The 24,178-nt window shown below is 36.2% G+C and overlaps 1 protein-coding gene across 1 annotated transcript in view; it reads right to left on the bottom strand.

Annotated features, from left to right (window-relative positions):
- Nucleotides 1-2,045: 2,045 nt before the first annotated feature.
- Nucleotides 2,046-24,178, bottom strand: part of WDHD1 (WD repeat and HMG-box DNA binding protein 1) — a 70,080-nt gene continuing 47,947 nt past the window's right edge. The window contains 10 exon segments of the mRNA XM_037832665.1: nt 2,046-3,695; nt 5,485-5,623; nt 11,773-11,903; nt 12,506-12,676; nt 13,079-13,122; nt 15,027-15,083; nt 15,280-15,389; nt 15,492-15,706; nt 21,848-21,979; nt 22,647-22,761. Of these exon segments, the coding sequence (XP_037688593.1) occupies nt 3,495-3,695; nt 5,485-5,623; nt 11,773-11,903; nt 12,506-12,676; nt 13,079-13,122; nt 15,027-15,083; nt 15,280-15,389; nt 15,492-15,706; nt 21,848-21,979; nt 22,647-22,761 (1,315 nt within the window). The 3' untranslated portion in view covers nt 2,046-3,494.

Raw genomic sequence — 24,178 nt, 5'->3', positions numbered from 1 at the left:
TATACAACAAAGTGAACTCTAATGTAAACCATGGACTACAGTTGGTAGTAAAATTATGTTGTTTCATCAACTATAACAAAGGAACCATATGAATGCAAAGTGTGAATAATGGGGAAAGCTGTGTGAGGGGCGGTATATGGGAATTCTGCATTTTCTGTATGATTTTTCTGTAAACCTACAACTTCTATAATAAAAAAAATTAAAAAAAAAAATCTTTACAAGATTTGTTTTTAAAGATGTCTTACACTTGAAATGGTATTGTCATAACCTCAGAACTAATGACTTAATCTGTGTTAAGTTTTGTCCTTTACTGATTCTATTAGATGCCCAATACAAACATTGTTTGAGGTCATTTAAAGCTAATATATTTTCTCTGAACAGTATTTTGTAATTCAAATAAAGTTGCTGAAAGAGCGTTCCCAGATGGTCTTCCCAAAGGCTTGAATATATAATAATTCTCTCAATCACAAGAAATAATTTTCAGGAGAAAAGGTCCACCATTATATTTAAGCAACTACCCCAGCAATTCTTTGCAAAGATGACAATGCTGCCCAAATTGAACTGTTGGCGGGCAGTTCAAAATGTTAGTTTGAGGTAGGAAAATTTGGTTTTGGCAAACAAAAGATGGGGGGTGGGTGGGGAAGGAATGATGAATTTTTAATGTAGGAAAGTGCCAGTTGTATAAAAGCTAAATATGTAAAAACAAAACAAACGAAAACCAAGAACTGCTTTGTGAAAAGGATCATGCTAGATACTAGAGACTACAGAGGAAAATGAAAAGTGATAAGCACAGTAGAGAACTGTATTTATTTACAAGAAAAGATATCTACAATACGATTGTATAACAATATAGATTACAAGGGGTGACAGTGTGATTGTGAAAACCTTGTGGCTCACACTCCCTTTATCTGGTATATGGATGGATGAGTAGAAAAATGGGGACAAAAACTAAATGAAAAATAGGGTGGGATAGGGGGGTGATTTGGATGTTCTTTTTTGCTTTTATTTTTATTCTTATTCTGATTCTTTCTGGTATAAGGAAAATGTTCAAAAGTAGATTAGGGTGATGAATGCACAACTATATGATGGTACTGTGAACAGTTGACTGTACACCATGGATGACTATACACTATGGATGACTGTATACTATGGATGACTGTATGGTATGTGAATATATCTCAATAAAATTGAACTTAAAAAAAAGATGTCTATAATATATTTAATAAAAAGGGAAAAATGGACATTTGCACAGAAAAGAAAAGTCTTAATGACAAACACCAAGATGTTAACAATGGTTATCTCTGGGTATCAGATTTGGGGGTGATTTTTTCCCTTATTCTTTCCTGTATTAAAAAGTATATACTTCTAATAATGTATACTTCTCATAATTAAATACAATACATGATACCTGACTTGATCCCATGACTGTGGAAAAAATAGGTAAAGGTTATTTGGGGAGAAATTTTAATCTGGAATATACATTAGGTAACAATATTATATAAGTATCAAATTTCTTTAGTGTAATAATGTATTGTAGTTATGTAAGAGAATGTCCTTATTCTTAGGGGATACATGCTGAAGTACTGAGAAGTGAAGTATTGGATGCCTGTTTTCAACGGGGAAAAAGTTTATAAAGCAAATACAGCAAATCATCAATAATAAGTCAATCTAGATGAAGGGTATATGGGTATTCACTGTACTATTTCAGGTTTCTCTAAGTTTGAAATTTTTCAAAATTAAAACATGGGGGAAAGAATATTCTTCTGTAATAAAACAATTAGAAAACAAAACTGCCCATAAAACAACCAGTTACCTATTAATTCCTTCAACCAAATAAAGCAGGGATTAAAAAAACCTTTGCAAATACTTGGTATTATCAGATTTCTATGGATACGAAATGTAATACTCAAGGGTTAAGTATTATACACATACAACAACCAAATTGAGGAAATAAAACAAAATCCAAGTCTACAGACATGCTTTCCAAAGTATTATAAATAAACCTTTACTTTAGGATCTTAAAATCAAAATTAATTTATACAGTATTCAGAATCAAACCCAATGACAAAGCAAGATAAAATAGCTGATAGCATAATAACAATAATACCTAACTACATAAAACATTACTATGTGCTAGGAACCAAGGGCTTCTATCTCGTAAGTCCTATGAAGTAGCTACTATTAATATATCCATTTTACAGATAAGTGAATAAAGGTTAGAACTTGCTCAAGGTCCCCACCTGGTAAGTAGTGGAGCTGGTGTTCAACTCCGGGCAGTCTGGCTGTGGAATCTGCCCCTAACCACTGTGTTATAATGCCTCTCAATACCAGCTACTACTAGGTAGAAAATAAAAAACTCCTTCCTACCCTTAATTATCTTGGGATAGGAATATACTTTAGCTGCAATACGTCTGTCTGAATTTTCAACATATTTTGTTCCTTTCAACATATAAAACTACCCTCAATTTTGAGCCACCTAATTTTATTTTACTACTTCTTTTTTCTCCCCAGTATTTTGCCCTCACAGAACTGCTTTTGTATTAAGTCTCTGCTTGAAATAATAACCAAAAATGTATAAAATATTTAAACCTTGTTTGTTCAAAATAAAAAAAGAGTTAAACATCTTCCCTTATTCTTCAGCTACTATCTTATCAAGACTTCAAAGACTTGATCATAAAAGCACTGCTGATGCTGATAACCAGAGTATCTCGCCAAGAGCATATTATGCCCTGGGCTGCAAAACTCTCAAAGCAATACCTCTGATCCTTCTCTGTGCTACTACATGTACACTGCAAACCGGGAGGAGGATGGCGATGGAAATTACAGCAGTATATATGAAACAGATTTTCTACAGCCATTTCAGACATATAAATGCAATGTTAAGACCACAACAAGCCAAATATGGAAATGCTAAAGTTTTATTTAAAAAAAAAATTAGGCTATACAAACAACTGAAAGCCAGATATGAAGACATTTCCAAACTTAAAAAGAAAAAGTCTCATCTACACAATTATTTACACATTTAGGGCCCAGATTCAAAGACACGGTCCCCCTCTAGGTCTAGTATAGACATAGAGAACAGACTAGGACAACACATTTGGGTAGAGGACTATTGTGGTCCTTTCCAGTGCATGAAACAAACCAAATGAAGAAACCCTCCCCCGACCCCCCAAGGGGACTTAATGTGTGGAGGTTTTAAGGGCTTGGTTTTGATGATTCTGAATGGTAAGAAACAAAATCAAATTGTCTTCCACGCCAGTAACCACAATCACAATGCTTCTGAATTGGTGCTCCATTTGGGGACAGAGTACTCTTCAGAGAGGATTCCTTTCAACTATACAAATATATTTACTATCTTATCTTATTAAGTAAGTCAAACAGCTGCTTTTAAACTCTTTGAAAAACATACAAGTTTCCTAAAGATTAAAAAAACAACCCAGATTCATCAAAGATAAGTAAAAAACCCATTACTTCCCTAAAATCACTTCTGTCCTTTACTCCTGCTTAAATGCAAAAGCTGATAATTTCTGATTTGTAGAAACATCTGAAGGCTTTCGTTTTTTAGGCAAATTCAGATTCTCCTTTTCTTTTTCTTTCTGATTTTCTGTTTCATTATTTTCACTGACCAGATGTTTTCGTTTTTTTGCTTCAGCTCCATCACTTGCAGTGCCTCCTTTGGCCTTGTCAGCCCATGCCTTTGTAAAAGTATTGGAGGTAAAGAGAAAAGATTATTAGGCAGTAACAGAAATAGGTAGGGAATGATTTCTTTCTCAGGTAACTCTCCCACAACTAAAGAAGCATAATTAGCACTTGAATTGTTAAGCTAATCATTATCCTCAATGTTAACATATCTTTTATTATTTAACTGCAAATCCTCTTTAAAAATTCACATCCTACCCCAATAATATTTCAATCTAAATTCTACCTGTATATAACCATACTATAACAGAGGTACTTTTTTTAAAATGAAACTTATTTTGACATCATTGTAGAGTCGATCAGTTGTGAGAAATAATACAGAAAGATCCTGTGTACCTTTTACCCAGTTTCCCGACAGTAACATCTTACAAAACTATAGAACAAAATCTTGACCAGGATATTGATACTGACATAGTTCATGAGTCATATTCCCTAGTTTTATTCCACTCATGTATGTGTGTGAGTTGTGGGTATATGTACTTAGTTCTATTGTAGGTTTGTGTATTTACCATACAGTCAAGATATGGAAAGTTCCATCACTACAAGGATTCTTCAAGTTGCCCTTTTATAACACCATCCTCAACTGTCTTACTCAGGCCCTAATATCTGGCAACCCCCGATCTGTTCTCCATCCCTATCATTTTGTCATTTCAGGAAGGTTATATAAATGAAGTACACAGTATGTATGTTTTGGGATTGGCTTTCATTCACTCAGCAACAGTTCACTTGTTTCTTCTGTCTCTTAAATCTCTTTTAATCTATAATAGTTCCTCCTCCTCCTAGTTTATTTCCCTTGCCACTTATTTATTGAAGGGGTCCTTCAAGCTGCAGGGTTTCCCACATTAACAAAATGGATTTAAGTAAATGTTTAGGGTTTACCTTAAAAATAGATTACATTTTTATGCATTCAAAAACAAAATTGTAACTTTTTCCAAGTCTCTTTTTTTGCAGTATAAGGTCTTATTCATTCATTCAGATGCCACTTTATCTAATCCTTTAGAATTTTTACCCCCTCATAAACATGTATTAAAAGTGAGAAACAAGAAGTTCTAATGAGGTTCTAAATGAGGCCAGAGGTGCTTAGATCAGTTTGTTGTTTCCTCATTATGCAATACTTTTATTCATAAAACCCAGTTCATCAAAGCCAAGAATTTAAGTCACTAGGTGCTCATTCTGCAAATGGCTTCTCTGGGGAAGTGAAGTCTGAGGATTTAATCCATATGCCACATGCATTCCTTCCCCTTACAACAGAAGGCTGTTCCTGGCCTTCCTTCACATGGCAGAAATTCACATGAGTAGCAGTAAGTACAAGCCACCTTTCCTAATTTTCATGTGAAAGGTTGGAATAGAATACCCACTTTTTTTCCTCAAAAGGAGTATTGTCATTTAGTATGCAATGTGCAAGCAGACAGCATTTTAAAAATTCTGCTTGCAAGGACCCTAAATTAGTAGCCCAAGAATGTGAATTAACTTCATTTTTACTTATTAATTTTATTTGCTTTTGATTTATGACTAATGTACCATTCTTGGGGTATTCCATTAATTTATAATATACAGGGATTTATACAAACGTAAACAGTATAATTGCCAAAAAAATTAACCATCAGCACTAAACAGTAATTTCTACATATCCATATCTTCAAAGCCTGGCATTTCACAGTGATTTAACTTCCTTTCTACCAGAGTTTACCGGATGTATTTGGTTTCCAACACAGAAAAAAACACTTTCTATGAGAATTTTTAAAATCTAGAAATTACCTAAGATCTCAGCACAATTATTCTTACCTTCCTTTCTTCAGCTGACAATAGTCTAAATCGAATCATTCCCTCTTTTATTATGTCTGCTTCATCTGAAAAGTCACGATTGTCAGTCAAAATATTATTTCTATTTTCTTCCAGCCACATCTGGAACCCAGTCTTTGCCCTAAAATGGTAATTATGTGAGAAAAATTTATACTTAAGACTTAAGCTATTTTATGATTTTCAAGTTAGTAATTAATCATTAATCTTTGCATGCCTATACAAAGTAGAAAGACACAATTACACTTGTTGACATTCATATTATTTAAAACTGCCTAGAGATTGCAGGACTAATGGACTCAAAAATTCTTTATATAAAGTTAATAATTCAAAAGGATTACTCCTTCATATTTTCCAAGTGTAACAACCACGAATTCTGCATTTTCAACTCTTTTATAAATGTTGACAGGCCCAGGTCTCCGATCCACTTAGGCCTTCTGACCCAGTACAATTTTTCCGTGTGTCCTCGGTAGGCTTTCTTGTTTCCCAAACCAGTTATCTGAAATTCTCATGAGTTATGTCAAGGCCCTTACCCATCACCTCATCCTTACACTCACAGATGACCTGGAAGGAGGGGTCTTTCCCCGTTATCAGCTCTATGTAAAGCATGAACACAGCATGTTTGCAAATTTTATTAGATTTCACTTCTGACACAGATGGTCTTTAGGTCACAAGTGAAGGCTTAATGCAAATGTTCAGTTTTTACTAAGCACCTACTATCTACCAGGCACTGTTCTAAGCTCTCTATGCATATCATTTCATGCAATTTGCACCAATCACATAACGTAGGTACAATTAGTATCTCAATTCCATAGATGAGGATACTGAGGTTCAGAAAGGTGAAATAACTTACCCAAGGTTACACAGATAGTAAGAGTCAGACCTGGGATTCAACAGCCAGGCGGTTTGACTCCAGAGTTCCCACACTTAACCTACCAGCTATACTGCCTCCCACTGTGCTATAGCTGAATTTATCCTAAACAACCAAAAATTAGTGGCATAAGTAAAAGAGGGAATTATTTATGATAAAATTTTAAATGGAAACAAAAATACAAGGTATAAAAACCCCATTAAGTATAAAATCTTAAATTCATTAAAAAGAACGAGAAGGAAAGAATTACCTCTATAAATGAGAAACAGTGATTTTTATCTGTCTTTATAATTATTTTCCAAATTTTCTACAATAAACTTATTTTTTAATTATTAGAAGTTTTTTTAAAATTACCAGTATGGCTCTAACCACTTGCCCAATTTCTGAAAATACACAAGTTTCAAAAAATCTCCTTAATGTAGTACTATTTCTGGAAAAATAACAGAACAAAAAACCCTAAACAAACCAAAAAAAGGCAATGCTAAACAAGAAGTTCTTGAATTTCCAGAAATTAATAAATAGTTAACTCAAATTTGGGGTAATGTTGAAAGTCTGGCTAATAGCATGCAATCTCTCTAACTGTATTGAAATGGCTATTTTCAAAAAGAAAAACAAAATTGAATATTTCTTTTCTGAGTCAGTATATCAACATCTGTGACAAAACTTGTGGTTAGACACTGATAGATAATTTTTAAACTAGATATCAAAAAGTAAGTTAAGCTGATAGTATAAAAAGTTGAATAATTAATCTTAAATAACATTTTTACTGTTTAAGATCTAAACAGAATTCAGAACAAAGTAGGAAAATTAAAAACCACAGCTACTCCCTCAGATTAAACAGGTTAACATAAAATTATTACTGAAATGGTGACTTTTTTTTCAATTTTACTGACGCATTTAAAATAAAAATAGCATAGCAAAGGTCAAGAAATTTGAAAACATACTGCACTGGTGAGGAGATAGACAAACAGGAGCTCTCATGTTGGTGGGGGTGTATAAACTGATACAACATTAATGCAGGACAATTTAGCAATATCTATAGGAATTACAAATGCATATTAAACTAAACCATACAGGAATCCATCTTATAACTATATTTGCATAAGTGAGAAATGACATTCATACACAGTTATTCATTACAGTACTGTTTGTATTAGCAAAAGACCAGCAACCACCTTCTTCTGTCCACCAGCAGAGAACCAAATAAATTACGGTATATCCATTCATTGTAATGCAAAAAAGATGAAAGAAGCTCTTTATGTAGTAGTAACATGAAATTATCTGCAAAAGTTATTGTTAACTGAAAAAAAGCAATGTAGAAAATACATACAGCATGTGACTGTGCTGGTTTGAATCTATTATGTACCCCAGAAAAGCTACATTCTTTTAATCCAATCTTGTTGAGGTAGACCTATTGTGGGTGAGATCTTTTGATTAGATTGTTTCCATGGAGTTGTGACCCCGCCCATTCAAGGTGGACCTTAATCCTTTACTAGAGTCCTGTAAGAGAGCTCACAAAGAAAGCAAGCTCAGAGAAACTGAAGGAGACATTTTGGAGAGAAACTAAGAGATGAAATCCAGAGTTTGCCCCAGAGAAGTTAAGAGAGGACTCTCATACACTTAGAAACACCCCAGGAGAAACAAGCAAAGACGCACTGGAGCTGAGAGAGAGAAGTTAAGACAGAAGTCCAGAGACATTTTGGAGAAAAACATGGAAACTGGAAGCTAAACCCGGGAGAGGCCCAGCAGACTCCAGTAATGTGCCTTCCCATGTGACAGAAGAACTCCAGATGCTATCGGCCTTTCTTCAGAGAAGGTATTATCCTGTTGATGCCTTAACTGGGACATTTTCATGGCCTTACAACTGAAAATTTGTGAACAAATAAACTCCCATTGCAAAAATCCATTTCTGTTATATTGCAATTTGGCAACTTCAGCAAACCAAAAGTGACCATTTGTGTAAAACAAAACAAAACAAAACAAAAGGTAAATATAGGCATTTATCGGTATAGGTACAGAAGAATTCTGGAAGGATATATAAGAAATATGTTTTAATGACTATTTCTGGAGAAGGGAACTGGGTAGGTAGGAAAGCGAGCTACTTTTCATCACATCTTTTTTGTATCTTTTGATTGTTTTCTCCCATGCAAATATATTATCTATTTAAAAACAAACGAAACATGAGCTAGCGCATAATGGTTTGGTTGATTTTTGGAGGAGTACTGCTTAGTGGTTGTGGTTCTTGGGGTAGCAGAAGCAGCCCATTGGTCAAAAAAGCAGCCTAAGACTTTGGTTTTGGGTAAAAGAAAATAGCCAGAACCAGCAGACTGCTCATAAATCAACTGATGGGAAAGCCCTCCACAAAGAGCTGGCCACTAAAGCTGCTTTCAAAAGCATCTCCTCTAGTGGCAGGGTGGAAAAACCCATCATTACAGGCCTGGAACCACTGGACTTCAAGAGATTTGTCATTACCAGAAATTGACTGAGCTTCTAATCTGGAAGCAGCTTCCCAGAGGCTGGTGAGGGAGATCGCCCAGGATTTCAAAACTGACTCAAGGTTTCAGCTAGTGGCCATTGGTGCACTTCAGGAGGCCAGTGAAGCATACCCGGTGAGTTTATATGAAGATATATAATTGCTATGCCATCCACACTAAGAAAGTCACCATGATGCCCACAGACATCCAGTTGGCTTGCCGGATGTGGGGAGAAAGAGCTTAAGAGAAGGCAGTTTTGCAGTAAATTCTGTAAAATACTTTGATTTAATTTGTGACCTTTTTGGTAAGAAATTGTTCATAACATGTTGCATTTGTATTTAAGTCATTCCATCTTTCACTCAGGATGAATGTGCAGTCACTGTCCACAGATCTCAGTGATGTGAGCGCTGCTCAAGACTGATAAGTTGCTAACATGCACAAGGGGTGGGTGAGGTTTCTTGCTTCTCATGATGCATGTTTCTTTATGTTAAAGACTTGTTGAGTAGTTATTACGGTACAGTGGTACTTCGGTACTCGAATGATTTGAAACTCGCCGAATTTGGTACTCGACACATTTTGACAAGAAAATTTTGTCCCGGTACTCATCCTTTGTTTTGTACTTGATGCACAAACATCAGTTGCCTCATGACTCGCTTTCCTTTCCAGCCGAAACAAAGGGTCACGCGTTAGTCATGCAGTAGCTCTTGCCCTGAGCACATCCCTTTGCGGTCTTATCTTAGCTTCTGGGGTCCTTTTGTGTATTTTTGTGCTTTTTTTTCTCATCATGGGTCTTAAGAAAATGAGCAGTGATAGCACTGAGCAGAAAAGAAAATTACTTTGCACCACCACTGAGCAAAAAAAAGAAATAATAGGCAAATATGAGAGCGGTATTCGCATTACTGATCTTGCCAGGGAATACGGTTTGCCTAGAACAAAGAAGTGACAAAGACTGATGCTGAGGAGTTAGTGGAGGAACATCATGAAGAGCTTAGCACTGAGGAGCTGCAGGAGCTACAGAAGAAGCAGCAACAAGAGGTGGCTGAAGGGATTTCTTCAGGTGAGGAGGAGAAAAGGGAGGATATCCCCGGTTCCTTGATAAAAGAAATGTGAAAAACGGGCAGAAGTTCAAAACTTTGTGGAGAAATACCATCTGCACAAAGCTCTGACAAGATGTGAATTTATTGAATGACCAAACAATTTCACATTTTCAAGGAATTCCAAAAAGAAGACAGAAGCAATCCTCACTGGACAAGTTTTTAGTGAAGGTGACAAACAGTATGTCGGAGCCCATGGTGCGAGCTGAAAACAGGCAGAATAGAGAAAGAATACCTGAAGTACAAGTGCCCAATGTTCCACTGGAAGGGAACGCTCCTTCCAAGCAACACTCCATGTACCCCCTTTTCCTCACCACTCTCCTCCTACCATCCCATTAGGCCATAGACTCTTCTCAGGACAGCTAAAGTGAAGTTTTTATTTTATTTAATCTACAAATTCATTAATTTTTAGGTTTATTTCTCATGTAATGATATACAACCATATCTTTTTACATATTGCCTTAAAAATGTCACTGTCTTTGGTTTGGGAACACAATAAATCTATTTACATTATTCCTTAAGTGAAAAATTTGTTTGGTACTCATCATTTTTGGTACTCGTCGCACCTCCCGGAACCAATTAATGACAAGTACTGAGGTACCACTGTATTAGAATTGATAAATGTGTACAGGGTCCTTTGGCAATAAAACTGGACATGACCTGATCCAAGTGTGTAACAATTGGGGCTAAGTCTGACCATACATTCCTGTGATAGAAAGTATGCTTTTTCAAGGAAGAAGATAACAAGTCTTAACCAAAGTATAATTTAGTATCCTTTAAAAAAAAAAAGTAAACCTGGCAGCTACAGAATACTCTGTGCATTTATAACAAGCTATTTTATATATTGTAGTATCAACATTTTAAAATTAAGTATTTTACACTCACTTCTGGTGGGGAGTCTTGTCATTAAGATGTGTGCATTTCTGAGTCCAGCTTCTTCTCTCCTGACTAGATTGCACTTGATTTCATAGCAGTAAATGTTATGGAGCATTGTATCTTGCATAAGTCCTCATTCTACCACTAACCCTCTAACTGATAATACAGACACCAATGGGGATTTTATGTGTAAAGGCTCCAGAAATGCAAGTTTTTCACACGAGTATCATCGATTACTAGCAATCTGAACCAGTTAGTGCAGCTTTTCATTGTGCTGTGGTTGGTCTAACTTGGTTGCTTTTCTCCTCAACCAAGAGGAAACAATACCAAAGCTCTTTTCCTTATGGAATAAGGAAAATACTTATTATACTTATTATAATAACCTTTAGAGTAAACCTGCTGTGGGAGAAGGGTACACAGTTCCATTTATTGAATCTCAGTCAATTAAGGTGTCAGGTTAGGTTACATCTGGTATACCATCCTGGGAAAATCACTTTTATAGAGATGGCCTTCAAAGTGGTTTGAAAATTTATCCACCTACTGAAGTTTATAGGTCAATTATGTATGTTGACTAAATTTACACATAAATTTGTTTGTCCAACTAAGTGTCAAACGTAAATTGAATGTGCAAAGCCTTAATAAATCCATTACCTAGGTTCTTTGTAAAAAAAAACAAAGAAAAAACCCAGAAACACTAAAAATTATAAAATATAGTGTCCCAATAAAATATGTTTAAAACATACAATTTATTAAAGTTTATTTTAGTAAGCAATGTAAATAGACATTACCTGATACTTGTTTTCCCTTAAAGTCATAAATATTCAGAATGCCCACCACTAGTGACAATGTATTATTTACATTAATGCATAACAGAGTTGCATAATTTTGTATTGCTGATACTGTATAAGTTGTATTGAACATGGCATACTGAGAATGCTAAATTCCTCTATGTACTGACCTTTGGTTTTCAGTGTTATGAGAAGATATAGCTGGGGATTCAGAAGATGAATTTTTAGGATTATCTTCTTTTATTTCTTCAGTCTTATCAGCTTGAGAAGTTCTTTTCAGGAAATAGGATGCTGCAGATGCCTGTAAAAATAAACATTATGAACACTGCAACAAAACCTAGTAGGATTTTTCGTTACAAGAGGTTTTGAAAAATATGAAGAAACATTTAAACTTTATTTAAAATTCTTAGGCAAATGTGAAATCCTGAGGTCCTCAGTTGAAAATACACTTACACACAAACACACAACCAAAAAACTATACTTCAAATTCCATATTTTCTAAGAGAATAAAATGAAATAAAACATCATTTTATTGACAAATCTGGGATGAAATTATGAGAGGAGACAAAATTGCAAAATTGGAATACAGAACAAGTAAAGATTAAGGTCAGGTACTAGATTGTAGTTATTAAACAGGGATATGCATCAGAACCATCTATGAGTTTTGTTTTGTTTTGTTTTAATACAGACAGATGCCTGAGTTCCTGGGGTCTGGGTATATATATTTTTAAAAATTATTCTGGTTATTCTGAAACAAAGCCAGAATTGAGAACCACTGCCCCACCTAGACAATCCTAGACAAACTGGAGCCCCCTGTCCTATACCTGAAATGTTAAACAAAACTGAAATAAGACAAATAGATCACATTTTGTTTACTGCAGATGTAGAGAACTGAAGTAGTACCTGCTTAGACTTTGGCTTTGGAATTAAAGGCTTTATTACCGGAGACGTTTCATCATTTGCAGCTCGATTAAGTCCAGTGGATTTCCTGGACGATTTGTTCATATTGTCTAAAATATTAGTTGACCGTGCTGAAGTCACCGAAATGGCTGGCTCTTTGGAACTGGTTGATATCTAAAGAACGAACTAGTCTTAGCATTTTATGTCTAAAAAAGGGGAAAAAAATCCCAAGAGATTTTTATTTTTCTTTCAAATTTCTTTTAACATTTTGGAAATACTACTAATGGAATAAATTTGGAACAATCCAAATTAAGACTAATGTACATATCCTCAAAATACTATATCCCTAAGAAAAATGGGTGGTTATCTTTCAAAAGTGTAGGTACTTAGAGGAAAAGTAGAAAATATAACTTGGCCCAAGTGTGAACCCATGCTGTATTCTTTGTTGTGTTTTTGCAATAATCTGCTTTTGTCTTTAAAGCCTCCAAATCTGGAGAGGGTCATCGGTCATTTGGAAATATTCCTCTCTATGGAAACGTATTTAAATAACAGAAAATATCATTGGAAACTGTTTACCTTGAAGGGGTTTACTCGTCCTTGGGTGCTAGAGATTGCTGTACCTTTCATAAGCAGAAAAGAAAACCTTACTTAATAGTGGTAAAAAAGAAATAGAAGGCCTGTGATTTGCATAATACTAGATGGAATATCTTAATCCATGCTATATGACAATAAATGCATTTTGCAACTTTAAAACCATTAACAATTACAAAATGATTTTCTTCCTACTTCTAAGGCAAAATAAAAGCTATTAGATGGGAACTATCCCAACTTGCATCTGTCAAACATACAAATCCAGTATACATAGATCTGTCCTTTTCTCCTGTTAACCATGGATGAATGGCGCCTTATTTTAGCTTAAGTTAATCCCTCTATTTGTGCTCTGGATCCCATCCCCTCCTGCTTTCTTAAGAGATTTATCAATGATACTCTCTCCCCCTGAATCTTCCACTTTGTCTCCCATCTTAAAAAAAAGACAAACCCTTTCTACCCCACATCCCTTCCAGCCACCATTTTCTCACCTCTCTCTAGAGCAAACTTTTCAAGAGCTGTCTCTATTACTATTCCCAATTCCTCACTGCTCATACGTTCTTCCACCCAATATAATATGGATTTCAGCCTTAAAACCTTACAGTATCTGCTCTAGTTAAGGCCCCCAATGACATCTCTGTAGCCAAATCCGGTGCAAACTTATCAGTCCTCATCTTATTTGACTTCTCACCAGCATTCCGCATGGCTGACTGTTCCTTTCTTCTTGATACTCTCTCCTCCCTTGACCTGTGAGATACCACATTCTTCTGGCTTACCTTCTTCCTCTCTGGATCCTTGGCCTCACTCTTCTTCAACGGTTCCTCTTCCTCCTCTACCTCATGTTTAAATGTTGGGACTTCCCAGGCCCAAGTCCATTTTTCTTCTCATTCTACATCTTCTCCTAGTGCTTACTATTGCATACCCATGGTTTTAACTGATATATCAATGATTTTCACTTTATATCTCCAACCCAGACTACTTTTTTGAGCTCCTGACCCAAATGTCGAGCTGTCTGTGTGACGTTCCATTTGATTTTCTTATAGTAATACATCTGCCTACCTAAACCTACTTCTCTCCAGGGTTTCCTGACTCAGTAAATGGCACCACTATTCACTCAAGTACTCAAGCCAGAAACTCAGTCATTCTTCATACCCTGAATTCTCATACTCTCTACTTCTTCAATTCTGCCCATTCTTTCTACTCTAACCACCACTACTCTAGTCCAAGTCACTACTAATCTTGCTTGTACCACCTCAGCAGACTCCTTACATCATTCCTCAATAGCACAGTATGCCATGCCAAATCCTGCTTAGATGCTCCCTGTTTAAGACACCTTCCCTAGAGGGACATTCCTACCACTCACTAGATTACATGTGCTACCTGTAATATACAATTTTACTACTTGGTAAACTTTTTTAAAAGTTAAGTTTTATTAAAGTAATATATGCACATAATTTAATTAGCCAAATGGTACCCTAAGTTTTATGCTAAAAAAAAAAATCCACAGTCCCCTGCTCCAACCTTCTCTGTCTCTCAGTCTCACTCACCAAAGGCAACTACTTTCAACTCCTTCTAACTGTCTCACCAGCATCCTGAATGTCTGCTTAGCAAAACCAAGAAACCATGCAGTTACATGTCCAATATGTGTCTTTCCTGTTGGGCTGAAACAGCACTAGGGCAGGGACCAACAATGCATCATGCATGTCTACTTGCCTTCTGTATCCTCCATTTAGCCTGATGCCTGATACACACTACATACTTAATAAATAATATCTGTTAAAGGATCACAGTTTCCACAAACATCATCTCTGATTAAAAAAAAAAAAAAAAAAAAAACAAGCCCTAAAGTGTAATAAGGCACATATGAATAGAGGCATCGCTTTAAAGACTACTTGCAAAATTTCCTTGACATTAAAAGTTCACAAATATTTCTCACCTGACTTAATAGCTGGCACATCACAGGAATTTGCACTTTTGGAATATGACTTCTGTCCTACAGAAAAATTAGATAAAATAATGCAATGTAAATGAAGAGGATAAAGTCATCATCTACATTCAACATTCAAATAGGCAAAGGTGTCTCATAAAAATACTGGTATTCAGTTTCCCTCAATCAAATAAAATAGGGAAATCACACCATGACACTTCTCATCTTTCACTGTCTTAGCAATATACCCCACTATACTTACTTATTTCTGGTTTTTCTTCTACTTCATCAGTTTCTCTACTGTGCTCTATATCATCTTCAACTTGATTTCTGATCCTTGGCTGACTCCACTCTGTAGCAGTATTACTGTAACTAAAAGACAAAAATATTATTTAATAAAGAGTTATGTAAAGACCTATTTAATTTTCAAGATAGTAAAGGAAAAACTCAAACAAATGAGTATTTTTTTCTTACCCAGCATTTAGCTTTTTTCTGAAATCCTCCTCTTCCTCTTCCTCCTGGATTTCTGCCAATTCTGCTGCCTTCTCTACAGCCAATTCACTAAGTCTTTGGGCCAATATTAATCTCCGAGAACGAGAAGCATATTTAATGGCTAAATTCACAGCATTTTGAGTCATTAGATCAGCAAGTTCCATACAACGAAATTCCCGTTCCAGTTTACAAGAAAGCTAAGTCCAAAAGAAAAAAAAAAATCAAACCATGTTAAGTGAAACTTTTTTTTTTTTATAAAAGACTGGTACTACTGGTAAAACTGAGGCAACAGTTTTCTAGATATTATACCTCACTGATTCTATGACGCACATTTTTACATCTCTGAAACTGAGACAAATCTTAACATCAGTGGTGGGTCAGAGTTTAATTGGCAGCACTATTTTCCTGTCTCAATGGCTCTTAAAATAATGGTGCATTTTACAGTGAACAGTGATTTAGAATTGAAGAAATATGGCTATCATTTCAGGTTATTAGTTGCAAGGAAAGAAACTAATTTTAAAATTCAAATGTGGCTCTCAAATTTGTTTTCCACTCTACCCTGCCCCCCAAAATAAGGTAGAAAATACTAAAAAAATAAAAAAAAAAGGGGGGGTGGGATAGAATAAGTTGTAAACAAACCATTTACCACTTAGCCCAGAAATGGCACTCCAAAGCTACCAAGTGGATTTGGACGGGAGTAAGTAGATTTATCCTTTTTTCTTTTTTTGTGGTTTAAATATTTTATTTCTTGGAACTAGAAAGTCTCAACTATTTATTACTTTTACAGGTTACTTATTAAAAAATTATAAAAACAATCAGTTGAATATTATCAAGAAAAACTCCCAATAATTTTGAGAGTTTAAATTTCTAATAATGTCATCACTTAGATAAAGCATAAAATATTGACTTTAAAAGTGAGAGGTGGTTGGTTTTTTTCCTTCTTTTTCCAAACTTTCTACAGTTAAGCAATATTACTTTTTTTTTTTTTACATTTTACTTTGAAATAAATTCAAAGTTACAGGAACAGTTGCAAAAACAATACAAATCCCATACACAGAACTCCAGCATTTCCTGACCGCCCCCCTCCCCCAATAACCCGATCCACTAACTTTAACATGTTGTCACACTGCTATTTCCTTCCCTCCCTCCCTCCCTCCCTCTCTATCTATCATCCATCATCTATTGCTCTGGCTTCTGAACATAAGAGAGCTAGCCGCACACATCCTTGAACAAACACTATAATTCAAATATACAATTCCCATGAGCAAGAACATTCTTTTATGCAATCCCATTAAGCGCAGCTAAGAAGTACAAAAGATTCAACAATGATACAAAGCTTACATTCTGTATTTCCTTTTCCTTATGTCTCAACTGTGTCCCTTTGAGCCTCCGGTCCTCCATCCTCAGATCCCATCCAAGGTCATCCTTGGCATTCAATTGTCATCTATTTAGACTGTCTTTTTTTTCCTTTTTTTTTTTTCCTCAATTGTGGAAACATATAAACAGCCTAAATCTTCCCATTCCACTCCCTCCCTAGCATTCCATTAGTGGGATTAACCACATTTAGAATGTTGTAATGCTATCACCTTCCCACCATCCATTACTAGAAATTTCCCTTCACCTCAAACAGCAACCCTACACTCATTTCTTAACTCCCCATTGCCTCTTCCCCCATTTCTCTTAACCCATATGCTACTTTTCATCTCTATGGTCATATTCTCTGATAATTTCTTTGTGTTTACTATGGGGCTTAAAATTAAACTCTTAAATCCATAACAATCTTGTTTTTCTCTGATACCAACTTAATTTCAATAGGACACATAAACTCTGTACCTATACTCCTCCATTCCCCCACTTTTATATAGTTCTTGTCAAAAATTACATATTTTACATTGAGTTCAAAACCACTGATTTGTCATTAGAGTTTGTGTATTTTATATCATGTAGGAAGTAAACAGTGGAGTTACAATTCAAAAATTATTGACTTCTATTTGTATTCCATTGTGGTCAGAGATCATGGTTTGAATATGTTCAATTGTTTTTTTTTTAATTTATTGAGGCTTGTTTTATGTCCCAGCATATGGTCCATTCTGGAGAAAGATCCGTGATCACCAGAGAAAAATGAGTGTCCTGGTGATTTGGGATGTAAGGTTCTATATATGTCTGTTAAAATTCTCTGTCTCTTTCTCCTTTGTTTCTCTGTTGGTAGGGCTCCCTTTAGTATCTGAAGTAGGGCAGGTCTTTTATTGGCAAACTCTCTCAGCATTTGTTTGTGAAAAATTTAAGCTCTCCTCAAATTTGAAGGAGAGTTTTGCTGGATAAAGTATTCTTGGCTGGAAATTTTTCTCCCTCAGGGTTTTAAATATGTCATGCCACTGCCTTCTCGCCTCCATGGTGGCCGCTGAGTAGTCACAACTTAGTCTTATGTTGTTTCCTTTGTATGTGGTGAATTGCTTTTCTCTTGCTGTTTTCAGAACTTGCTCCTTCTCTTCAGTATTTGACAGTCTGATCAGAATATGTCTTGCAGTGGGTTTGTTTGGATTTATTCTATTTGGAGTTCACTGGGCATTTATGCTTTGTGTATTTATATTGTGTAGAAGGTTTGGGAAGTTTTCCCCAACAATTTCTTTGAATACTCTTTCTAGACTTTTACCCTTCTCTTCCCCTTCTGGGACACCAATGAGTCTTACATTTGGACGTTTTATTTTATCTATCGCATCCCTGAGATCCTTTTCGATTTTTTTGATTTTTTTCTCCATTCTTTCTTTTGTTCTTTCATTTTCTGTTCTGTGGACCTCTAGGACACTGAGTCATTGTTCTACTTCCTCTAATCTTGTATTATGAGTATCCAGAGTCTTTTTAATTTGGTCAATAGTTTCTTTTTTTTCCATAAGATTTCGTATTTTTTTATTTAATCTTGCAATTTCTTCCTTATGCTCTTCTAGAGTCTTCTTTATGTCCCTTTTATCCTGCTCCATGGTCTTCTTCATGTCTTTTATATCCTGTGCCATGTTTTCTTTCCTCGATTGTGATTGTTTGATTAATTGTGCCCAGTACTGTGTCTCTTCTGATATTTTGATTTGGGTGTTTGGGACTGGGTTCTCCATTTCATCTGGGTTTTATCATATGCATTAAGATTTTTCTGTTGTTTTTGGCCTCCTGGCATTTGCTTTGCTTGATAGGGTTCTTTCAAGTTGTAAAAAAATAAAAATAAAAAATGCCAATCTAATTTTTCAGAAATATTAAGTTGGTGGCGTACACTTTCTCCAACTAACCAGCAGATGGTGTCTGTGAGTCACCTATACCCCTCAAGTCAGTTCTCCCCAACTCTGTCTCTGTGGTATGTGGGGAAATGATTTTTGTGGGGTTCAGTTGGTGAACTCAGTTTGGGTATGTTGTTGGAGTTGACTGCCCTGAATGTGGGGCGTGTGTCTGGGTGGTTACGGAGGCAGGGCCACTTTAATACTCAAACCTCCCAGGTGTTCCCGGAGATTCAAGGCTGTTGCAAGAATCTAAGCCTTCATTTCAGTTTTGCCCCAGATTTTCTCTGTCACTAACCCACAAACCACCGGCACTGACGTAGCATCCCTGGGTTTCCGAGCAGGCCCCCCTTCTCAGCTGTGATCTTCCAGGACCTCTGCTGAGGGAAGGCTGTGCTACGGCACCAGTGCATGTCGTCCCTCAAGGGAAGCCCCGGGCCACCGGGCTGTGCAGGGGCACTCTCTGCCTGATGCAAAGATTAGCCTATCATTCTTGACTGGTGTAAGTTCTGAATGAAAGGCAGGTAGTAGAGCTGGGCCCCACTCCTTTCCTCTTAGAGAAGATAGACGCCCTAGGGGGAGGTCATTAGCATTTCAATGGTCTCTCTCTGCCTGTGCCACACCCCTGTCTGGGTCACAGAACTGGGAACTGAAAATGGCCAAGGCTTTCTCCACTGAGTCAAAAAAGGGACAGAGCTAGTCCAAGGTGACCCTCCGGCTCTCAAAGGTCAGCCATCACCCAAAGCCACTGTCTACTTGTTGGGGATTCGTGCCTCATAGTGAGCAGTTTACACTCACTAATTAAAACCCCAGTTGGAGCTCAGCTGAGCTATATTTGCTTGCTGGGAGAATGCTTCTCTCTGGCACCACGAGGCTTTGTAGCTCGGGCTATGGGGGAGGGGTCTCCCAATTTGGATCTGCAGTTCTTACTTATGGATTTTATGCTATGATCTCGGGTATTCCTCCCAATTCAGGTTGGTGTATGATGAGTGGATGGTCACGTCTGTCCCCCTGCAGTTATTCCAGATTATTTACTAGTTGTTTATGGTTTTTTTCAGTTGTTCCAGGGGGACTACTCAGCTTCTACTCATCTCTATGCTGTCATCTTAGATCCTCTCCTATCCATTTATTTTTAAGTATGATTACCTATATCTAATTACCAGAAACAGTTATATACTTTCCAAGTTAACAAATAATGTCCTTTTTATTCCTCTATATTTTATACTTAAAATATAAAAGGAAAGGCATTTAGTTAACATCTCTTAGAAAACTGTTGACTATGTTCCTTCTGGTATGAATTTGGCAACTCAATAAAGTACAAAAGTGAGGAAAATTGATACTTCGAAGACTAAGCGTCTCATAATTCATAAGGTAGAAGGACTACCTTGTTACTTAGACGTCATATATATGATCCATCAGCATGAAAGCTTTAGATATGCACCTTATTTTCTTCTCAAGTTTTCTAGTATCACTTGTCCACAGCAGTACTTCTCAAACCGGTTGGTACTCTGCTCCCAGAGGCATTTGGAAATTAAAGGGAGTAGTTTGGTTTTCCCAGTGACTAGGGTGAACTATGGGCACTTGCCAGAGGGCCAGGAATGCTAAAGAAGAACTGACCAGTACCTAAAGCTTCCAGTACCTTGCTCAAAAACACTGCTGCAAAGGAAAAGCCTCTATAAGGCTTCTCCAAGTTCCCCCAAGGTTTCCTTACATGTGTTAAAGGAAGTAAAAAGGTTGTTGGTTTCTGGACCACAAATGATGCTTTACAGGAAAAAAAAAAAAAAAAAAAAAAAAGATTCTACAATAAACTAATTAAAAGTTCTTTACTATTAAACCCCAGGCAGTGTTGCACAGAGAAGACAACAGTGAACAGCATCTTTTGGAGAGGGGCGTAACTAGTGGCTATATGGTCTGAGATATCACTTTCCCCCCAGAACCTTTTTTTCTCAACTTTATAATGAAAAATCTGCACCATTCACTCTCTTAAGAAACACTGAGGGTCTCCTAGGTTTTAGCCACTCTGTTCACGCCTGGTATACAACGGATAACAAGACATGGTCAGTGCCCTCAAAAGGCTTACAGTCTAGCATAAGATGAGCAGAGAAGAAATTATATTACACTCCTCTTCATAAACCGACTGGAGTAAGGACTCAAACATATGAACTTTAAGATGCCTTGTTCCAAAGATAAATGTACTTAAATATCCAAGGTACCAAACCTGGTCACTAGCTAAAAGACAAACTTTCACCACATGTGACTGCCTAATTCACCAAAAGAGGATGACAAAAGGCAGGGATATCTAAAAGCCTGACCAAAGTTCTTAGGACTGCTCAGCCTTGGAGATCTAAAAACAACCTGCTTTCAAATTTATTTGCCACATAAGAGCAGGAACTTGAACAGCGATTCTCAAACTTTATTAAGGATCAGAATCACCTGGAGGGCATGTTAAACCGCAGACTGGTAGATTCTAGACAGGTGGAGCAGGGCCCTAGAATTTGCATTTCTAACCAACTGCCTGGTAATGCTGATGCTTTTGGGGTGGGGGTGGTGGGAAGAGGAGGGATGGCAGGGGAGACACTGTGAAAACCAAGGTCTAGAGGGCATTGGTTCTCAACCCAGTAGCATGTTTGAATCACCTGGGGGACTTAACAACATCCATCACCAATGCCTAGTCTCTACTTTAGAACAATTATAACAATTTCTTTCCAGGAGATTTAATGTGCAGCCAGGTTGAGAATCACTGACTAGAGAGCAGCAATAAGGTTCTGACAGTTCAAGGAAAAGCAAAAAGGGAGGTAGCATGAGAAAAGCTTATTTCTGCCATATGATCTTAGACACAAGGTAATGTTTAAAAATTTTAACTGCTACAGCAACTGAGAATCAAAACTTTTAAGGGGAAAAAAAAGACCACCGGACATGACTTAAGTATTGTAGGTAGTGGAAACAGTGTTACTTCATATACTTTTTTTTTTTTTTGGTGCCATGACTCGGATGCGAACCAACTTCATATACTTTCAAGAAATTCAACTTACAGAAAAACATTTAACTTTAATTTTTCCATGTATTTATTTTACTTACCGCAAACATTTTCATTAAAAGCTCTTGTTGTTCTTTTATTGCTTGATTTTTAGTGTTCTCTTCATATTCATAACCATTTTTAGCCAAATAATCAAGGTGATTGTGAAACATAACTGAACGCCAGAATTGTTCCTACAAAAATGGGAAAAAACTGCTTAGCACCAACTATCACTGTAATAATAGGCAAGTGTTAAATATTTATACAGAGATACTTGTTTCTGAATAAAATATTTTCTGAAATCCTCCTTTCTATAGTTTATTTTACAATTTAAGTTCCAATGTGATACTATGGCTTGGCTTTATCTTCTTTCCATTTAAAAAAAGGGGGGAGGGGGAGGAAGAGCATTTCAAACAGTTTCCTAGCTATTAGAGTTGATGCTCAGAGAACTCTGTAAACCAGGTTTTTAGAAGTGAAAATGATGCTTATTTAGAGCAGCAGCCAGCTGCAAGATTTCAAATGACTTCTGATGACACAGGGCTAGGATGAGGGTGAGGCAAGCAAGGTTATGGTTCAAAAATCACAGAGAAGCATTCCCACAGGCATGACCTGAAAACCAGCACCTCACCTGATGAGACCCTGATTGACGTACCCGACTCCCTCACAGACAAAGTCCCTGGAAGCAGTGTTGACAGTCAGATGGCCTGATGATTATAAGCAGTACTCTTCCCTCCCTGCTACAGCTATTTATTTAACTATTAAGTAAAATGAAAATCCTAGTCATCATGATCATTTTTAAATGCCGGTGTTACAAGCAGTGTATTGCCAAATTCAGGGTGTCAAGGTGAGATTTCCACATACCTCCATTTGTCCTTTCTCTGTTGCAATCTGACAGTAAGGAAGCTTAAAGGATAATATGGCTACAGCAGGGCGTGGCAGGGTGGGAGGAAACCGAGAACCTTTACAAGGAATGCACCTGTAAGTAAAGAAAAAGTCCCACCATAAAACTTCTAAAATGTCATAAAAACTGCTAAAAGATAAATTATCTGAAAGTTAGTAACTTGGAATAATCTTATTCCAATATTATAGCAAGCTCCTTTTTTACAAAGAAATGTTTTGAGCTTGATTAGATATAAAAACTACACCTCCAAACATTTCAAGAATTTAAAAAAAATCTCTTCTCACATTAGCTTTACTAAAAAGCAATCACTTGGTGAAAACCTTGATTCACATTCCCTTTATCCAGTGTATGAACAGATGAGTAGAAAAATGTGGACTGGGATGTTTTGGGTGTTCTTTTTTACTTTTATTTTTATTCTTATTTTTTGGAGTAATGAAAATGTTCAAAAATTGATTGTGGTGATGAATGTACAACTATATGATGGACCTTAAACAACTGACTGTACACTTTGGATGACTGTATGGTATGCGGATGTATCTCAATAAAATTGAATTTTAAAAAAGCAACCACTAAAAGTGCTATATTTTCTTTAGCAAACTGCCCACTTTTAAAACAGAGAAATTGTGTCATAAACACTTGTTATGGGATCCAAGTCATAAAACAGATCACCCTAAGATAAAATGTTAATGAAGCATATTCACTTTCATTCGTCAGTTTCGGGAGATGTGGTGCTGTTGGTACAACGTGTAAAAGATGGTGAAATGTCCAATACAGATGAGTGCTCATTAGATACTGGTGCGAGAGGAAGAGAAAGTCAAGCATCATTTTAAAGCCTGTAATTTATACCTGCTCTACTGAAAGGATGACTTATACAGTAATAGCTCAGTGGACAAGGACATTGTCTAAACCTTTTCTGACTAGGCTATATGTAAGGCATTCAAAGATGCCCATCCTGATGAGTATCAATGCAATTTATTACTTAAAAAGTATTCGTTAATTACCGAATGATATATATATATACAACACTCTACCAACTCAGGCATTCAAAATTATTTATAAGAAAATCACTGGAAAACAATGATTGCACACTGTAAATACCATTGGCAAATTTTCTTATTTTCATAAAGTCATTTTAAAAACAGTAAAATACCTTGTTCAGTGCTTTCTGATTGCCATTCATTTAATTTATAGTACAGCCTTTTAGCCAGGGCTTTAAGTTATGACACTCTTAAAGGGAAAAATGCTAAACAAAAATTAGGTCCTTATGTTTAAAATTTTTTTCATAAGTATCATCTAGTATTATTAAATGTCCACAAGAATAATTCAAAAACAAATACACAGGAATACCCAAGGATCTTTTTCAATCCACATAGGCCCCCTGCCTAGTGAGACTCACATACACCTTTCCTTCTTTTTGTAGCTATATAATAAAAATATAAACATGTTTTAGAGATCTAATCTTTTCAAATATATAATCTCATTTTTTTTCTTC

The sequence above is a fragment of the Choloepus didactylus genome, chromosome 4 (assembly GCF_015220235.1).
Source record: "Choloepus didactylus isolate mChoDid1 chromosome 4, mChoDid1.pri, whole genome shotgun sequence".
In the NCBI taxonomy this organism is placed as follows: domain Eukaryota; kingdom Metazoa; phylum Chordata; class Mammalia; order Pilosa; family Megalonychidae; genus Choloepus; species Choloepus didactylus.
This window is presented reverse-complemented; position numbering and strand designations above follow the sequence as displayed.